This window comes from Lycium barbarum, chromosome 9 (assembly GCF_019175385.1).
Source record: "Lycium barbarum isolate Lr01 chromosome 9, ASM1917538v2, whole genome shotgun sequence".
NCBI classification, from domain to species: domain Eukaryota; kingdom Viridiplantae; phylum Streptophyta; class Magnoliopsida; order Solanales; family Solanaceae; genus Lycium; species Lycium barbarum.
Genome location: NC_083345.1, coordinates 22,505,948 through 22,526,414, shown reverse-complemented (window position 1 = coordinate 22,526,414; position 20,467 = coordinate 22,505,948). Strand labels below are relative to the sequence as shown.

The 20,467-nt window shown below is 34.1% G+C and overlaps 3 protein-coding genes across 3 annotated transcripts; 2 read left to right on the top strand and 1 right to left on the bottom strand.

Annotated features, from left to right (window-relative positions):
• The first annotated feature begins 341 nt into the window (after positions 1-341).
• LOC132610142 (pantoate--beta-alanine ligase) lies at positions 342-4,221 on the top strand. Its single transcript, XM_060324424.1, has 4 exons — positions 342-1,088; positions 2,878-2,991; positions 3,215-3,346; positions 3,818-4,221. Exons 1-4 carry the CDS (start codon positions 519-521, stop codon positions 3,935-3,937), a joined length of 936 nt encoding a protein of 311 aa, XP_060180407.1. The 5' UTR covers positions 342-518; the 3' UTR covers positions 3,938-4,221.
• Positions 4,222-5,338: 1,117 nt separating this feature from the next.
• On the bottom strand, positions 5,339-9,767 carry LOC132610143 (vesicle-associated membrane protein 722). The gene is made up of 5 exons (XM_060324425.1): positions 9,355-9,767; positions 6,714-6,855; positions 6,496-6,616; positions 6,313-6,375; positions 5,339-5,690 (listed from the first exon to the last, which is right to left on the bottom strand). The coding sequence occupies exons 1-5, from the start codon at positions 9,542-9,544 to the stop codon at positions 5,544-5,546; spliced, it is 663 nt and encodes a 220-aa protein (XP_060180408.1). The 5' UTR covers positions 9,545-9,767; the 3' UTR covers positions 5,339-5,543.
• A 6,588-nt stretch (positions 9,768-16,355) lies between these two features.
• Positions 16,356-20,439, top strand: LOC132610141 (uncharacterized protein At4g13200, chloroplastic). The gene is made up of 3 exons (XM_060324423.1): positions 16,356-16,646; positions 19,445-19,599; positions 19,927-20,439. The coding sequence occupies exons 1-3, from the start codon at positions 16,472-16,474 to the stop codon at positions 20,176-20,178; spliced, it is 582 nt and encodes a 193-aa protein (XP_060180406.1). The 5' UTR covers positions 16,356-16,471; the 3' UTR covers positions 20,179-20,439.
• Positions 20,440-20,467: the final 28 nt, after the last annotated feature.

Genomic DNA, 20,467 nt, shown 5'->3' with positions numbered 1-20,467 from the left:
ATTTGATAGTCCAAAAAAAGTCTCCTTCTGTTGTAGTGTTGTTATGGTTGAATTCAAAGTCCTAATAAGTCCTTAATATGGCAATTATATCCAATTATTTATTTAAGGAAATTATTTTAAAGAATATAAAAGTCGATCAATATTTAAAAAATATTTTGATCAATTGATATTTATATTCATGTTTTTAAAATAGTATAGATAGATAGACAGATAGTCCAAATAAAATAGAAAGTGTAAACGCTTTTCAAAGTCTACCTTCATCAATCATGACGTAACTTTCATATCTTAATTATGATATCACTAGTCTCTATCAAATTTTCTTGGTCCAATCCGCTGGCCCATTTTTTCCAACATCCTATTTAGGAAAGTTTAATCTTCTTAAAAACAACACATTCTTGGAAACCTCGCTCACCATAGAACTGGGACAACCTATTGGCTTGCTGTCCAAGAAGCCATTCAACTGATCATTTCAATAGTCCTATTTGTGATCAAGTCAAATCTTGATTAACTGATCAAGAATGGCATCAAAAGAACCAATTATCATCACAGAAAAAGATGAGATGAGAAAATGGACAAGAACAATGAGAGCACAAGGCCATACAATTGGCTTTGTACCAACCATGGGTTATCTTCATGAAGGTCATCTTTCTTTAATTCAAGAAGCATACAAACATACTGACATTATAGTTGTGTCCATTTATGTTAATCCAGGTCAATTCTCACCAAATGAAGATCTTTCAACATACCCTAGTGATTTTCAAGGTGATTTTCAGAAACTTAAGTCTGTTGGTAATGGTGTTGATGTTGTATTCTGCCCCAATAATCTTTATGATTATGGGAATTCTCAAACTGGTAATGGGTCTGAGAGAAATCAAGAAAAAGTTTTATCTTGTGTTGAAGATAAGGGAATGGGACATGAAACTTGGGTTAGAGTTGAAAATTTGGAAAAGGGGTTGTGTGGGAAGAGTAGACCTGTTTTCTTTAGAGGGGTTGCTACTGTTGTAACCAAGTTGTTTAATATAGTTGAACCTGATGTTGCTGTTTTTGGCAAGAAGGATTATCAGCAATGGAAGATTATTCAGAGAATGGTAAGATTTGCTAAAAAGTTGCTCTTGGTTTTTCTGTTTAAATGTTGGATGAATTTATTTGTATCATGTGTTTGGATCAAACTGGTATTAGCTTCGTCTCATTTTAAATGTCGTTTTAGCTCTTTTCACGCCCATTAAGGAAAACAATAATATAAGGTATTAGTCGAAACCAAGAATGCTTCATTCGGCGTGGTTATTATGGAGGACATGCCGATGTCTATAAGCCCTATGGTGAAAATTTTAAACTATTACGATGTGGACTCTTTATATCCATTTATAATGGAAACTTATCTGATGCCAGGCGAATGGGGCTCCTAGGCCGGGACGTCTGGCATAATAATTTAGAACAGACGGAATTGTATAACTTCTTTGGCTTTATTGAGGCTTTTGTAGTGTGTCCTCTCTTGAGCAGTGTTAAAGAGAACTACGTCTTTCCTTATTAAAAAAAAAAAAAAAAAAAGAGAGAGAGAACTACTTCTTTAATGTTAAGGGTATAGTTGGAAACAGTTGCCAACTTTAATCTTGAATTTGTAAAGTAACAATTATTTTGGGACAAATTGTTACCAAGTTGTTCAATATAGTTGAGCCTGATGTTGCTGTCTTCGGCAAGAAGAATTATCAGCAATGGAGGATTATTCAGAGAATGATAAGATTTGCCAAAATATCCTCTTGGTTTTTCTGTTTAAATGTTGGATGAATTTATTTGTACCAGGTGTTTGCGTCGAACTTATACTATTTTCTCTCAATGGGGACTTTAACTCCATGAGGGTCACCTTTCTCTAACCCAAGAAGCACACAAACACGTTGACTGTATAGTTGTGTCCATCTATGTGGATCAAGGTCCATTCTCACCCAATGAAGATCTTTCAACATAACCTTCTGATTTTCAAGGCGATATTCAGAAACTCAATTGTGTACCTAGTGGTATTGACATTGTATTCAACCCCAAGAATCTGTATGACTGGGAATTCTCAAATCGGAAACGGGTCTGAGAGGATCAAAAAGAGAAAAAAGAGTGTGAAGGAAAAGTGGTATCTTGTGTTGAAGATAAAGGGATGGGGCATGAAACTTGGGTTAAAGTGAAAATTTGGAAAAGGCTTGTGTGGGCAGAGTAGGCCTTTTTTCTTTAGAGGGTTGCTACTGTTGTCACCAAGTTGTTCAATATAGTTGAGCCTGATGTTTCTGTCTTTGGCCAAAAGGGTTATCAGCAATGGAGGATTATTCAGAGAATGGCAACATTAATATAATGTTACTCTTGGTTTTTCTGTTGAAATGTTGGATGACTTTATTTTAACTGAAGCTTTAGTTTTTTAACACCTATTAAGAAAAACAATAAATACAAGGTATAGAGTACTTTTCTTATAGTTTTAAAACATCTAAATTTTAATTTCCCTTATTTATTAGGTGCTTTTTGAGAATTGAGCAGTATTAAAGAGAATTGCTTCTTTAATGTTATGGGTATAGTTGGAAACAATTGCCAACTTTAGTCTTGAATTCCTAAAGTGACAATTATTTTGGGACAAATTTACGGACGGTTAAAATGGATTCGAGGGGAGTAAAATTTTAACTCTCAGAAAATCTCTAGTCACAAATGGAGGTATTATTTAACCATATTTAACTCGTAGATTTTTATGTTAAAAGACACATCTTATGCATATTAAGTGCTAATTGGGAGATGTTGAAATGTTTTTTAGATTTTGCTACTTTGCTAGTCTTATTGAAGCAGTATATTTTAGAGCTGAAGTCTGATGTGATACTAATTATCAGTCTCAACGTAATTCTGTTTCAGGTCCGAGATCTTGAGTTTGGGATAAAGGTGATTGGTTCTGAAATAGTACGAGAGGTTGATGGCCTCGCAATGAGTTCCCGTAATGTGAAACTTTCACCTGAGAACAGACAAAGGGTACTTCTTCTGCTACCGTTATCTCTCAGTATGATGATAAACCTGTGTTAAATGTTCTGGTTAACGCAAGGAACCCGAGTTGTGGAAAACATTAACTTTTTCAGAATAAGAATGTCCGGGACAATGCATATGCAAAAACTGATTTCCTGCTAAGGCTCTTTTGTTATTATTTTCTGTAACTTTTTGTAAGTCGAAACTTTTTGCTCTTCCTACTATTCTTCAGGCTTTGTCGATTAGTCGTGCGCTGTCTATATCCAAATTTCAAGCAGAAAAAGGACAGGTCAACTGCAGAGAGCTGATAAATCCAGCCATTCAACTCATAAGTGAAGCCGGTGGAAGGGTTGATTATGCTGAGGTGAGAACTTAAAGAAATATAATGTCCTTCATTTAAGATATAAACAAGGCAATACCAACTGGGAACTCAATTACTTGAGGAAGTATGGTATAATCTTGTCAATTCTGCTTTCAAGGTCCTCTCCTGTAAGTATATTTACCAATTGAAATTCACGAGTACTATTGCTTTGTCGCGATATATGACAAAAGTGGCTTTTTAAGGAGTAACATGATAAATCCACCACTTTAATTCTAACGACAGAAAAGCCGCACAACTGTTTTCCTTTACTATCCTCTTGAACTACTAGACATATACGCAGTATGGTTAGCATCTCAGAAGCTTTAACCGGACTTAAAAGTGTGCAATTTTCCACAATATTTTTCCTTTGCAACATAGAGGTCATAAATACAAATAAATTCTTTTCCAATGGTACTTCATTTCTTTGTCTTGTTATCTTGTTTTACCTTATTGGTGACACCTTCCTTGCACCAGATTGTGGAGCAAGAAAGTTTAGAGCCGGTGGAAACAATCGAGAGACCTGTTGTATTTTGTGTAGCGGCATGGTTTGGAGAGGTCAGGCTCGTTGACAACATGGAAATACGTATAAATTGAGAGGCATGGAGCCACTGAACATACAATCACCCTGGTTTGCAAGAAGCTTTGCAGTATGTAGAAGCCATGCGAAAATGACTTCTCTCAAAGAAAGTCAACTGAAGAAGAAATGGCTCTAAGAAGAATCATCTTTCCAACTGCATGTAGACTAGTCTATCCATGCTGCTCTAGTATAGTCTGTCTTTCTTTTTGATGATGAGAACTAGAATCATCTTTTACTGGCTCTTTGAGAAGTTTGATCGTTTGATCATCCTCCGCTATTAAATAACGTTTTAGTTCTGATATTTAATTGTTTCATTTTTTTTATTTTTTATTTTTATTTTTTTGGTTATAATTGTGGTGTCCAGGCCAACTTGGCACCTCAAGTACCACGTAATTCTATCCACCAAGGCTAGGACGCTAGGACAGATGGGAAGAAATCACCTAATGTTTCGTCTCCGTTGTGATTTTAACACGAGACCTCATGGTGCTAGACCCCACCACTAGGCCACACCTTTGGGTGCTTGTTCATTTGTTTCCTGCTCTCTTTTTTTTTTTGAAGGACATGGTTCGCATTTGTTACCAGAAGAAATGTCAGTTGAAAAACTCCTTATTAAAGAACTTGATTACCATCACATTTTAGAAAATGACACCCTAAACAAGCAAAAAGAAAAAGAGAGATGAGACTTCATGGTCGTTGCTTTCTACAGAGGCAGATGTTGCATTAAGTTTCACTGGTTGAAGTTACAAAAGGAAAAAGGTTACAAGTTACAGCTTCTTTTGGGAAAGAGACAGCAACCTACTTTTTCAAGTTAAAACATTTTGTGTTTTTTACTTCTTGTTCCTTAATTAGCAGTCAGAGCACGTAAATGAGTATAGATCTACCTGTCAGATTAAAAGATTCTTCAAAAAGCCAAAAAAAAAAAAAAAAAAAATAATAATAATAATAATATTACATCCAGCCTGAGCTCTGGAATTTCGTTCGGGCACCTTCCCAGAAAATAAGATAGTTCATAGTTAATAGATGAATACGCCCATTAAATATGCTATCTCAATCAAAACAAGCCAGTTATACAAATTAAAGGCATCTTATTATTTTTTTGGCGGCCACCATAAAAAACAACAAATTATAAGAAACGTGACAAAATCACATCCCTCTTACACTGTATCATTTAAGTGCTATTAACTTTCCCTGCAATGCAGCTTTGAGAACCCAATTATAGCACAGTGAATACAGCAGTTCACATACGAAGGAGCGGCAAGAATAAATGGTAGCAGAAAAATGAAGCTCTTCAAAAATAGAGGCAGAAAAGAAAGATACAGTACACACTTTCTCCACTGACTCTAAATTCAGGGTCTTTTCTATCCAATTAGGAACCAATCAACCAACAAAATCAAGAATCGCTATGTGGCCTGGTGATCTAGGAGGGGAACTCTTCCGATAGTATACTAAAGAATTCAGCATTACAAGCTATACAAGCAGTGTCTCATGATACAGAGCATGGAGCAAAAGACATTAAAACAAAAAGAAAAAAAGAATTATAATGAACTGACAAGCCAATGCTACAAAGATTTAAGTGTCACAATTTTCAATCAAAATCCAGTCTACTAAGGATGTGGAACTGCACTAGTGACATTTGAAACCACCACATACTGACAAAACTATGATCAGAATCAAGGCAATAATAATCCCCAAGACTATAAGCTTGATCTTCATGTTCTGCAACCACATCTTCCTCCTCATGGTTGTTCCTTGCGTCCTGAAATCTTGTGCCTGCAGCAATAAGACAACAATTTCACTCCCATATTTCATGTTCAGATGGAACAAAAGCGGAAAAAAATCACACGAGTACAAGTTTAGAAAGAAGGTAAGGGGAGAAGGAAACAAGTAGGCGTAATGCTGTAATAACAGTTCACCAGGTCCAGCCCACTGGAGCAAATAAACCTTTACCTAAAGTTGCCAATAAAGTTAAAGGGGAGGCCACTAACCTTTGGCCTTATGGATGGTACAGAAAGTGTAGTTATCTAAGCAATTGGAAAATATAAAATGTAACAGAACATAGCCAAATGATTGCTCAACAGTAGTTTCCAGGCTACTCTATTTGCTACTAATGTCCTGAGATTAACCTCTAGAAATATCTTGCAACAGAAATATGCAGCAAAATCATTAATCCTGCAAGTTCTCTAGAGAAGTAAATTAATTCAAACCACTTTGAATTTGCTGAAACTAGTAGTCCATAGCACTCTTGTCATGTGCTATCAACCAACAGAGGCGGGAAAAAATAACTTACTGACTGTAGCTCCTATTCATTACAGCGAATGGAGATTCATCCATCTAGAGATCAAGACTCAAAAATCTATGAAACAGGACATTGAATGGTCATTGCGTTACATACCTGTGACCGAAGATTCTCAGTCTTATCCACCAAAAGTTCAATCTTCTCCCCACGATCAAGAACCTACAAGGACACAGTTCCAATCAACAAACAAAATCCACTTCGGGATTCTCAATCTATTTCCAAGACCACAACATAAATTTGTCCCCTAGAACAGTATATTCCAATAAATATGTTTTCTACCTTTTCAATGTTTTCCATCATCACACCCTTAACTTCTGAAACCTGAGCCTTCACCTTCACAAGCTTACTGATTTCCTCTGGATGATCTACACAGTACTGCATCTGCTCCTTCAGTTTGGGCCTGTAAATTATTATTTTGAATGAAGGAGATCACTTTCAATATTACCAACAATAATAAAGGAGAAGGGAAAAGAGAATGAAAAGAAAATGAAATTTACCCGAACTCCCTGTTTAAGCTGTGAGCAACAGCTGTAGCAGCCTTGCCTCCTCCATATTTCTTGGTAAATTCTTCCTTGGTTCTCTCTAAAAATGCAATTGGGAGCTGTCTTCCAACAGATTCCACAGCAACAACACAATATGCTGTTTATACAGAGGGTATACAATGTCAGCATGAAAAAAGACGTGGAAGTGATGAAGCATTACATATTATTTGTCAGGTAATCAATCATCATTGGACATAAGAGCATAAAAATCAGAATCTGAAGAAAACCGGGGGAAAAAACTATCATAGAAAGAAGGAAGTGCAATCCCCCCCCCCCCCCCCCCCAACCGGGAGGAGAGTGCAAAAACTTCTTCTAGATACAGGAGAAATGATTCAAAACAGATTTGTTGTTCACTTCAATTGAATAAAAATAAGCCACTGCCTGAATTTGTTAAGCCGAAATGAACAGTACTTCATTTAAGTCGCTAAGTGGGCAATCCTAAGTGCTTATTAACGCATATTCTATAAGAGTTATGTACTTCTCTTCAACGTGTGGAAGACTTAAGAAAGCAGCTTGACAAGAGCTAAGCCTGGAAACCTAGTCAGCATACTACAATAACTATGACTAAATCCAAAACCAATGTTCAGCTGCTTCACAATAAAAAAGAATTCCCTAAATGAGCAAAACAGATATTGTACCTTATTAAATTACATTTTATGAAGGTACAACAACAACAACAACCCAGTGTGATCCCACAAGTGGGGTCTGGGAAGGGTAGAGCGTACGCATACCTTACCCCTACCTCGTGGAGGTAGAGAGGCTGTTTCCGGAAGACCCTCGGCTTGAGTGCAGAAAAACACCATAGTTATGAAAGAGGAAAACACAGCAACTAATAAGGAAAGCAGTGCAAAGCATTCAAAAAAAAAAAAAAGAATAGCAACGACAACGAAATAGTGCGATAACTGAAACACAATAAACAACCTACGGTAACAGATACCAAAAAGCAAAATACTCAAGAAACTATTGTGCCCTATTGAAGACACTAGCATGATACATCCACAAACGACAGATGTACAAGAATTTTGCTCAAAAACGAGATCTTCCAAAATAATTCATATCTTCCCCTCTGCTAATTACATGAAAATTACCATATCATAATTAGGTAGGGTTGTTTTTTTCATGACGGTGGTGTCTCGGCCAGTTTAAGGCACCTTGATGACTATTCCACTAGGTACATGCTACCTCGTACAGTTACATCAGGTAACTCTATTCCCCAAGGCCTAGGCAGATGGAAACAGCGCTTTTTCTATATGTAAATGAAATCAAACTGATCTAAAGCAAACTTAAGCACTGACTAAACTAATTACCAAGATAATATTACTGATCAGTATTCTACTAAGATCTAGACTGCACTACTTAGAAATCAAACACAAACAACATAACAAGGAGGGAAAAAAAAAAAAAAAAGATGGAAAAACTAGGCAACGAAATGAAAGAGATCCAAAGCAAAATAGCTAAACTAATTACCACGAAAACTAATAGTAGCTCATTAAGCACTACTCCCTCTGTCCAAATTTATGTGATACAGCTGGAATTTCGAGAGTCAAACTTCTTTATTTTGAACGTGAGCTAAGACATACAATTTTAAGTTTTTTTTGAAAAGTAATTTACATATTTAGAAACTACATAAAAAGTACTATAAGTCACAATAATTAACAATTTAAAATTAAAATACTAAAAGGGCATACTAGTAAATCGCGGTCAAATATTACTCGAAATCCAAACTGTATCACATATAAATTGGGACGGAGGGAGTAGCATTTAACAAAGAAATGAAAATCGAAACTTAAAATAAGCAACGAAATGAATGAGATCCAATCCAACCGGAAATTCCGCATTAACTAAACTAATTAGCACGAAGTTTATTACTATTACGCGGTACTCTACTAAGATCTAGGCACTATTCCGAAATCAAACAATCAAACAGAACAGTCGCACAACAAAACAATAAAATCATAGATGCATAAATGATAGGATCGGGAAAATCAATAAACAAAATATGAGAAGCGAAATGAGGAAAATGGCTGACTTAAAATAATCCAATCCAACGGAAAATTCTGCATTAACTAAACTAATTAGCACAAAACTTATTACTATTACAATTTATTCTACTAAGATCTAGACTGCACTATTCCCAAATCAAACAATCAACACAAAAATCGTACATCAAAACAATAAAATCACATATTCATGGTCGATACGATCAGGAAAAATCAAAAAACAAAACTATCAGAAGTGAAACGACGAAATTCTGCATTAACTAAACTAATTAGCACAAAATTTATTACTATTACACTTTAATGTACTAAGATCTAAACTGCACTATACCAAAATCAAACAATCAACACATAAAGCCGCGCAACAAAGCAATAAAATCACATATTCATGGATGATACGAGGAAATTCTGTATTAACAAAACTAATTAGCACGAAATTTATTATTATTACACTTAACTCCACTAAGATCTAAACTGCACTATTCCAAAATCAAGCAATCAACAAAAACAATAAAAATCATAAATGCAATGATAGGATCAGGAGAATCAATTAAATTAACAAAAAAAAAAAAAAAAAAAAAAAGAGAAAAGTGACTTACTGAAGCCTTGTTCAACGAGATAGTTAAAAGTATGTCCATCACAGTTATAAGTGAACTTGTTATTTGAAGCAGGAAGTTTCTGGAGACACTGTGAAGCAATACTTGTAAAATTACCGGTGAATTCAGTGTATTCAGCCAGAATTACAGTACCACGTGCAACAAAACTGTAGATCAACGACTGTTGCCCCATTAAAGAAAACAAAACCCTAGCTAAGTATATTATAGTAGTAGAGTTTTTTTTTTTTTTTTTTTTTGAGAGAGAGAGAGAAATAGAAATGTGTGTGATGTGAAAATTGAAATATATGGAGGTAATGGAAAAGATAAGAAGGGAATTGGGACGATGAATTTTGATTTTTGAAACGCGGGGTGCGTGTGAGTGTTGGGAAGTTTCCTATTCTTCCTTGTGAAGGTACGTACAACGGTACAAGCTTGTTGCTTTATTGGGGAGAAAAATGGCTAAAATAGGGGCTTATGTTTGAGTTTAGATTTTTTAAAAAAAAAGTCCCTTAAGTATGCATTAATTAGTTTTAGTCTTTTAACTTAGTCTAATATTTTTTATTTTTGTTGAATTATTTATCCAACTTTATCTGTTAGATTTTACTTCACTTGTGGGATTACACAACATATGTTGTTGTTTATCTGTTAGATTTGATGGGAACTATGAAAAATGGAAAATTAGCGGGAACTCAAGTTTAGAGATATAATTTTTGTAGTTTCTTCTATTTTTGATTTATTTCTAGAGTCTGATGGGACTTTTTGAGGTGTAATTTCTGCTCCAATCAAACCTCTTTATAATGGCAACGTTTGTCAAAAAATTTCATGGCTGCTATAGTGAGGTCCTGCTATGTATGTATACTGGCATTTGATGTTTAGATCTCATTTAGCTATTATAAACAAAAGTACGCAAATAAAATATTTTTGTACTTTCTATGTTACATATAAGCGAAAATAATATACTTGTTAATTTTAAAATCTCAATTGATTTTCATCTCTCATTCATTAAAAATTGAAAAGAATAATAAATTACTAATAAATTTGTAACTAGTTGTACTATATCGATAAAGAATTAAAATCTAAGTAATATATGCATTTAAAATTAATTGAGATTTAACTATTTCAAGTTTGACTTAAGAATTCTATAATTGTAGGTTGTTTCGTAAATTCTAGTCTCTTAGTGATAATATAATGCTCGAATTGGCGAAGAATTTGTCCAAACTTTCAGCAAAAGGAAATTCAATAGCTTTCATTTGAAGGTTGTCTGAGAGCTTTACAGTTGACTCTTCTATCTCACCCCAAGTAGCAATTGATTCTTAACAATAGCTTTTTATTTTTATTATACATAATATACTTATTACAAAATATTACTATATAATATTTGAGTATGGTTGTTATAGAAAGGTAATTTTACAAATTATGTATCGCTATAATGAATGTCACTCCTGTTATAGGTAGAATATTGTTATAGAGAAGCAAAATATAACATAAAAATAGGTTCAGGAGAAAGTCAGGTGGTTATAGTAAAATGTTGTTAAAACGAATGACAATTATAGAGAGGTTTAACTGTACTTTTATATCTTTTTAGTATCAAGTGCAGTTTTTGTGTTGCATATTTTAGAATTGTATTGAAACTTTTTTGGTGTTTATGATTAAATCTTTTTTCCTCATTGTTCAAATCTATCAAACATAAATTGTTTACTATTTGAAGGAGACTAAAATGTTTAACTTTTGACAAAAATAAACGATAGGGGCTACTTTAACTCTATCTTAATACACAAGGGACCATTATTGTCATAGTATCTTGATTTGGGGGCTGAAATTGAATTGTTGTTTTAAACAACCCATGTGTGGCATGGGAAATAACGGATGTGCCCCGGCTAAATCGATAGTAATAAATTTTGTTGCAAAAGTTTGAAACGGATTTCTTAGATATTGATTACACGCAAGCTGTAATTAAATTATTAAAACAAGGAAATTAAATGCACTACTTTTTCTTCACATTATCATTTCTCCCCTTTTTCCTCCAGTGGGAAAAAAAGAAAAATAGAGGAACTACTAGAAGATTGGTCAAATTGGGATTGCTTTGTCAATGTTTGAAAGAGAAAAGTATTAACTATACTTTTATGTATTTTCTAGAAGCCTTGTTATTTTCTTCATTTTATGGTTCTTGGGTGCAAGAGTCAATGCCAAATATATATTATCTAAATCTACTTATATGACCAGTTTGGTGTATTTGTGCATATCTTGATCATATGTAATACTATTGTAATGTACTACGCGGAATATTTGGATTTTACAATACTTATATACCAAACAGACTAAATGTCAAACCAGGCCTAATACCAAAGTACCAAACCAGAGTTAATATGAAAGTTAAATTTAAATTTTTAATTATATATATTGCAGTGTAAAATACAATTTAACTAGATATAGCATGTTAGTCTATTTTCTAGATTGTTATGTCAAATTTGCTATCAAAATTTATTTCATCGGATGACGTAAAAAATATTTATTGTAATGCATAGGTTTTAACTCGTGAAAATTTAGTCGTTAGTTACAAATTTTTGAGTCTGATACTTGCATATTTAAAATAAACATAAGACGATTCCTTAGCAACGATGGATGGAATACAATTTTGGACATAACATAATCAACATTCTTATATCTGACAACCCGATTACAACCTTCTTTTTGTCTGCTAAAATAGTCTTGGCATTCATCTTGACTTTAAATTTGTATGGTACTCTAACATAATATGATTCATTAATCACGAGCTATATATGGTGTTGAGTTTATTTTAGTTTATCAATTATTTTTGTCATCTATAAGATAACTTTAGTTACGTGTTGAGAAGGACGTAATAGGACCATTGTTGTTTTTCAAAAACAATTGTTCCATGGATATGCATATTTTAGGTACTTCATGACTTTGGCTAATTCAAATTTTGAATATCGTGGGCTCGAGTTGGGAATTTTATCACATTTCATTTGATTATTGGATCCTAGATCTTTTATTTGCTCATACTCAATAGATTTTTTAACACATTTACAAAGTCCAAGCATAACAAATCTATAACTCCTTTGCTAGATCTGCCCTGATTCATTACTGAAAATCTATGAAATTCATTATTCGTGTTTCTTTAAAGAAAAAATGTAATAGTGATGTTTGGATTAGTTTACACACACTTCAATTATTTCATAAAAAAAATGTATTTAATCATCATGTTCCGGTCCCACTTCCCCATATATCTTAAAGCTATTATATAATCATAAAATCAAAAAGCAATGGAATATTTACTCTCCTAAAATTGCAGTATAGGCAAGGGCGAATCCAGGTAGTGGCTAGGGGGTTCAGCCGAACCCCCTTCGGCGAAATATTATCTTGTATATACAAGGTTAAAATTATTTTTTATGTATATATAGTACATATTGAACCACCTTGACTTCTTTGTTTGTTTACAAATTTATATTTTTGAACCTCCTTAGTGTGGATTTTGGCTCCGCCACTGAGTATAGGACACCCCTGACCCAGTTTGCATCAGAGAAAGTGCGAAGTTTTATTTGATGAGAAGTATTATTTGGTGCAACCATAATGCATGTAACTGAAGTGACATCCTAATTTGAAACTCAAATAATTCCCCCACCCCAAGAAACTGACGTAATTTTTAAGCCAAGAGATATAGCAAATGAAATGTTTGATGAACGTTGATAATTATGAGTTAACTAACGAGTGCCCTGCCTGCAAAATTTGGTCCACAATGATCCTGTACTAATATTCTTGAAATCATGAACAAAAATATAGCCAAAGTCACATGTTGAATATAAAAGAATAAGTACGAAGAAAAGGGTATAAAATTGGCTGCTTCTAGTATTGCCATTACGATTGTTATTCGGTTGGAATTACTAGCCGACTTGCCTGACTAAACAATAATCAGCGATTTAATTATGGTCCCATTAATAAAATTTTAACAAATTTAGACTTTCGTCAGAAACCTCCTCCTTCCACTAAATTTAACTCGTTATTTATTTGTGGTTAGATTGATTTAACTGAAGCAAATTGCAGAATATCATTGTTGGGTTGAGTTGTGGGTACATTATTTTTTGAAGAATTGGGGCTTGCATCTGATCATAGAAAGTTATTGGGTTGAGCTTGACAGAATGGGTACATCAAATTTGGAGTTAATTTGAATGAATCAATTTTGATTATGGTTGTCGTCAAAATTTATCACAAATCGTGACATACCGCCAAGCCACATGTACTAAAAAGATCATGGTGATCCATCAAAATTAAGCCTGAAATTCTGACAATCACAATAACGAGGTGGAAATTTAAACTTTGGCACTGAAAGATCCTATTTGTACAAATCATCCAAGAATAATTAAGGGGGAAAATGGAGGTCTTCTCGTATGTGCCTACATACTTATACAAATTCTGGTAAAATTCACATATAGTTATTTTCAGCCCTGTGATTGAAAATTTAACACAGTCATGAAGTTTAAAATTTCACAAGTACTCCTCCTTCTTCTCAGTGAACGGGTGGGTATCAGTGGTTGTGCTTGGAATTAATTAGAAACACCTGAATGAGGTTGTATATAATTTTTTGGGAAGATTTGAAGTGAGTAAGACTTGTTTTAAGAAAACGCCACTAGTATGTATGTATATCACCTAGTGCATTGTGTGTATTGGTGAATATAATAAACAATTTTTATGGATATACACAGATAAACATGATATACTGAATATAAACTGTAAAGCCTCATAAAAAAATCCACCACAATGTCCTCACTCAGGTTCTAGACTGACAAGAGAGTCTTTGGAGAATTATAATGACGTGTAATAAAAATTTTATGTTACGATGATTGTTTGAATGTTTAAAGTAGGGGGAGTTAGTTTGGAACAAGCTGAAAATATGGAAGGTTATTTGGATGTGTTTAAAGTTGGAAAGAGGTAGTTTGGAACAGCTGAAAATATTTAAGAAAAGAAAATGATCATGGTCGTAAATAACCTAACTTCAAACGATCATATCTCCGTGTTTATTAAGTTGAGCTTTGGGCTATATATCAAATTAAAGTCCTTTGAGTTCACTTTACAATACTTCAAATCGTTCATCTTTCCAATAATCCTACAAAGAATTATATCCATTTTACTGAAGGGTGTCAAAGCAGGTGTTGAGCGCGCGAGGGAGCGTGAGGCACCAAAAGATAGCACTCGGGCAGAACATTTAGTAGAGTGCGCTAAGCTAACATCAAAAGCTGAGAGCTAGCCAAAATTATCACCCCCCACCACCAACTTCTACCATCAACTACCACTATTAACTACTATTTAATTTCATCCATCATCACTACTGGTTAATATGTATCACAACTACTTCTATTTGCCACCAATATATATCGTCAACCACTGTTATTAGTCATCACTGCCATCATTAGTTATCACAATCATCCACCACAATTATCACCCACCACCACCAACTGCTACTATCAACAACCATTGTTGACTACTATTGTCCTCCACCATCACTAGTAGTTAGTATGTATCCACAGCCAACGCCATCAGCCATAAACCATCATCCTAGTTAGCACCGGCAACTACCGTTAATCAACACTAGTACCAACCACCATATATTATTTAAAAATATATTTATTAATATAGTATTAGATTAATTAATATTTTATATTAATATCATAATTATTATTTTAAATAAAGACATTTTTATATATTCAAATATTGAGAAAACAAACAATAATTCAAATATTGAGAAAACAAACAATCTTACTTACACCATTTAGCATTCATATCTTAATATTCAAAATGTGTATTCACATCCATACGTCTTAATCTTAATTAAGAAGAAGATCCTAAGCTCATTTCTGAATACCTAAATTGTAGTCTAGAAACTAACTCGTTTGGCCATGAGGAAATTTAACTTTTTTTCACATTTTTTAAAAATTAGTGTTTGGCCATGAAAATTTCAAATACAACTTGAAGTTGTATTTAAAATTTGAAAAACAAAACCTTGTTTTCACTATTCTCACTTTTTGTTTTTGACCTTGCTTTTGTTTTTTCTTTTTCAAATTTTACTTGATTTTTTCTTTTATATATATATATATATATATATATATATATAAACTTGACCCCATTTATTTGTTCGAAAATTTTCCTAATATTGGTAGTGTTTACAGCTACTTATTTTAGTTCTTGTTGGGTTTTGTATGAAGTACAGTGTCACTCTTTTTGGCTTCACATATGCAACAATTGTACTTAAACCCTATGAATGACGATACATTAGTGGAAATTTATCGCATAAGCTGATTAAAGTTTGTTTTCTTCCCTCTTCCTCAAAGAGGTTCTAGTTCTTTTTTTTTTTTCGGAGGATGGGGGTAAGGGAGAGATTGTGGTATGTGAATTTAAAGTTTCATTATACTGAAAGTTGTTTTCATTGATGTATTAGTTGCTTATATGTAATTGTATAATCGTTGGTTCTGATTCAATCAATTGATTATGTTTATTAAATGTTTTGGATGGTTTGCTATTTTAAGAAACTAGGGGTATAAATCATACGGTATTTCATTTTTTTTTTTTAAAGTACATTCAAATCATCAAATTTATTTGCAAAATTATAACCAAACACAACTCCAACTCCAACCTCCAAAATTTCAAATAAAGTAATTTTTTTTTTTTTTTTTGGGTTTCTATGGCCAAACACCTACTAAAATAATCTCACCTAATCCTTCTTACCAAAAAATATCTTGTTTCCAGGATAGATAAAAAGAGTGGAAAGGAAGAAAAGAAATACTCCCTCTGTTTCAATTTATTTGAACCTATTTTCTTTTTAGTTCGTGCTAAAATGAATGATCTTTTTCCTAATTTGGAAATAAATTCACTTTATGAATGATTTATAACCACACAAATTTTTAAGGCTTATTTTGAATCACAAATTTAAAAAAACTTTTTTTTTTAAATATCATACCCAATTCATATAAATTGAAACGGATGGACTACCGTAAATTAGTACAAGTTATAAGAAATTTGAAGAATATCAGCAGAGCACCACAAGTAAGAGATCAATCAATTAGATCTAAAAGTGAAGCCAACTTGCAAGTACAAAGATAGGGAGAATATGAGTAGTGGGGTATTATTCACATCTTCCTCATCACTGTATAATTCTCCTCGTACTACTCAATCCAAACCTCGGATTCAACGTTGTTGCATCATTCCCACATCGAGTAGAAGTGTTCTACACCCACTTACTATCACTTGTAATTTCAGCTCTGGTCCAGGTGGCCCTCCTCCTGGTATGTCCCATCTCTGTTGAACAATTTTATGATTACAACATAATTTTACTCCCTCTGTTTCAATTTGCTTGTCTGATTTTGACTTGACAGCTGGCACGAAGTTTAAAAAAGTAAAAATAATTTTGATCTTTAGAATGTATCAAAATGTCCCTTAATTAAACATGTCATATGGAAAGTTGGAGTTAGAGTTGCTAAAAAGGATAGAGAATGGACTAAAGAGAAAAAGTAAGACAAATAAATTGAAATGGAGGGAGTATTTATAATCAAAAAGTTCAGATTTTGGTTAAACAAATATAGTACTCATGGCAATCTAAGATGGGGTTTCAGAAATTATCAAAAGTTATACATGTCAAAATTATCAAGTAATTTGTGCCTGGAAACCAAGTGACATTAAATTGGAATCTTTCAGTTTAGAATAACTACAAGCAGAACAAGATGTTAGGAAGATAAATTGTAAGTAGAAAACAGCTTACTAAAACATAATATTTGATAGACAGACACTTTAAGCAATCTTGTCAAATTACCTGAAGTGAGGAAAAAAATTGACAATGAGCAGTGCTTAGTAGAAGAGTTTTGAGTGCCAAATAGAAGTGTCAAAAGTAAAGGAAAAGAAATAAAGAAAGAGTTGCAATGCGCAGCACAGGAATTTAAGTTGTGATTGATGTGCAATTAAAGAACAAAGGACCAGCTTCTTGCCAGGTGCATACATGAGGATGGACCTTCCTTTCCAGTATCACCCTTTTTTTTCACAATTTTATATACATATTTAGGTGTTGAAAATACACACACACATATCTAGGTGTTCTTGAGCCACAGATCAGGGGTGCATGTGCACCCGGTAGTTGTAACATAGGTCCACTGCTGTCTTGTGGTATTGCACCTTTATTTACTTAAAACATTTTTGGTGATGTGGCATCAGTGACTCAAGACGTACCACTTAGATATTTGAACCGGTATTTCGTTTTTGTGGTGTCCGTGATAATAATTTATGGTTTCCCTTTTGTAAACTGTTTAACTGGTCAGTTGGGGCTTGAGTCACAACTCGCGAGGAGTAAGATACCAGGTATTCTTGGTAGTCAGGTATCTATTTCAGAGGAAACTTGTCTAAACTAGGAATCAGTATTGATCCCGGAGAGTTAAGCAAAACGAAAAAAGAGAAATCTTCATGTGTCCATATCGATAAGTTTAAGTTTATGGTTTTCGCAAGATGGTCAACCTTCTGCTTTGAGCCCGACCTAGAAGCTTCCCAATAGTGTCTTCCTTCCTGGAGATGGAACTCTAACTATCAAATGTGTCCTGTCTCCTTATTCGAGATATCTGTGATAGCTCAATAACTAATGCTCCCTCCATTGCATGTTTCATGAAGGTGTTTGACTGGCTATGATGTTTAAGAAATTAAAGAAGATTTTTGACATGTAAGCCAGATATATGCAGAGTACCCGACTTATTCTTTTAAATGAGTAGCGGTAAGAGTTTTACATGTCTTTCTTTTCCACAAGTTATGTCATTAAGGTTAAAATGGTAATGCTAAAATTAAACAATTTCGAAAAAAGAAAAAAAAAAAAGGTGTCATTCTTTTGGGATAGACTAAAAAGGAAAGTGTGTCGCATAATATAAGTCAGAGGAGTAACTTATAATAGACGAACCCATAACCCTTATGTGCTGGACTTGCTTCTTGGTATAAACGGAGGGGCAACGATTTATTTCAGCTCGGTTTCTTTGAAAAGTGTATTGGCTAACTTGAATTGGTTAGCCATGATTATTTTCTGATCATTTCTTCACTGCTATTTCAATATATTTTTTTGTTATTCAGTAGGGAATATCACCCATTACTCATGTTTGATTCTATTCTTCGTCCTTGTAACTAATATGGTGTGGTGTGTGCTACGTGTTTGCTGAAAACTATTGTTTAGCAAAGGTGATATGAAAGAGTTACAGTATTTTATGCCCAGTCGTAGGGCATATTTAAGCTACGGATATATTGGATAATAGTCGAAGCCTTTGGACTGTATTATCCACCATGCCCTATCTTGTGTTAAAAGCAGTACCTATTTGGTAGTCACGTGGTTGGTCAGACTGATATGTATAAATAGAACTTAGACGCTAGGAGCGTGACTATAGCTGGGTGACCTAATAGTGACCACAGGAAGTAACCAAGTACGACGAATCATCAAGATGTTCAACAGAAAAAGAGAAGCACCTTTGAAGCCTGCGTCCTCCCTAACATAGAATTTCTACATAATGACATTTAGAATCACTAGGTCATTCTTTCATTTCTGAGTCTAGAATGCAAACTTGTGCTGACTGTAACTGGGTACTAATCTTCTGCCTGGGAGTTCTTGGCTATTGTGCAGATCTTCCATTTTCCAAATTCCACGTTGCACTATTAATTATGTTCACATACTTCTGACCTGGCATATTTGCCTTCATTTGGAGTCAATTCATTTTTATTCTGAGGAGGAGAGGGGGGGGGGGAGTGTGAGGGACGGATTGCTTAAGTATAATTTCTTCATATTTCCTCTTGGCTTCATTTGAAGAGCCCCCATTTTTTATGATTTGTAGTAGCGGTTCAAAGAAACCTTGCCTGTAGCTTGGAATTGAGAAGACACCTTTCTTTAGTTCTTCCTATTTCTTTTTGGCACTCGACTTTCTTTTTGCTCTTGGTTTGGTTGGGTGTACGGAGGGTGCGATGGAGTTATTCTTTTGGGTATGAAATTTGTCACCAATTTGTTGTTTCCTCTAGGTTTCTGCATATCTTTCAATCTTGAATCATTGAGCTAAAATCATCTCTTTTGCAGGTGAAAATGAGAGTAAGAATATCCTTGATGCATTCTTCTTGGGGAAAGCTCTGGCGGAAGCAGTTACTGAGCGCATAGAATCTACAGTGGGGGAGGTCCTAAGTACAGTTGGCAGATTGCAAGCGGAGCAACAAAAGCAAGTTCAGGACTTTCAGGTATTTAGTTCAAGTAGGAAAACTAGAAGCTATAAGTTTATTTTACTTTGGGAGGTCCTCATTCAATGATACTTAATAGTTTCGTATTGGCATTTACCAACAATTACGAGAAAACTTGTAAAAATTTGAAAAAAGCTGAAATTTTGCATAACCAGAAAAATGAGCACAATTAGCCGGTGTATCTTAAACTATGTTACACACAGGCTAAGCATTGTAACTATGAAATTCTTGTTTATAATTCCTGGATGTCTAGAGTTGTTTCCACCCACAAAAAATATATACAACTTCGCCAGAAATGTTTAACCTCAAAGGTCTCTGCAAAAACAGGAGGAGGTTCTTGAAAGAGCCAAACAAGCCAAAGAGAAAGCAGCACGTGAAACGAAGGAAACACAGGGACTTATTCGCAGCTCGTATGCAGCAGATACATCGGCAGCTGGTGCTCGTAGTACTTCAGAAAATGTAGCCTCAGCTTCTGGTGGTGTAGCTAGTCCTCGAACAAACATAAATTCCCAGCCTTCTAACACTGATTCAGAAGATGGAAGCAAGGACTCTGAGCTAGGTGTATCAAATGGAGACTGATATTCCTGTAGGCTGTAATTGTACGTATATTCATCCTTGTGATGAAATCTTGTTATACCTAGTTTAGATCTGGTCAATGGAACAGTATGATACTTGTAGAAGAGGAAAGAAAATATTCTTGAGCGCGAATATCTTTTCGCCATTGATATTGTATCATTTCTCTTTGGATTGTTGATAAAGTACGAAGTTGTCAGCTGTGTAATGATTTACTACTGCAAAAAATTGTATTAGAGATAATAAAGCTATCACCATATCAACAAATTCTTTAACCTACAGATCAAAGAGACTA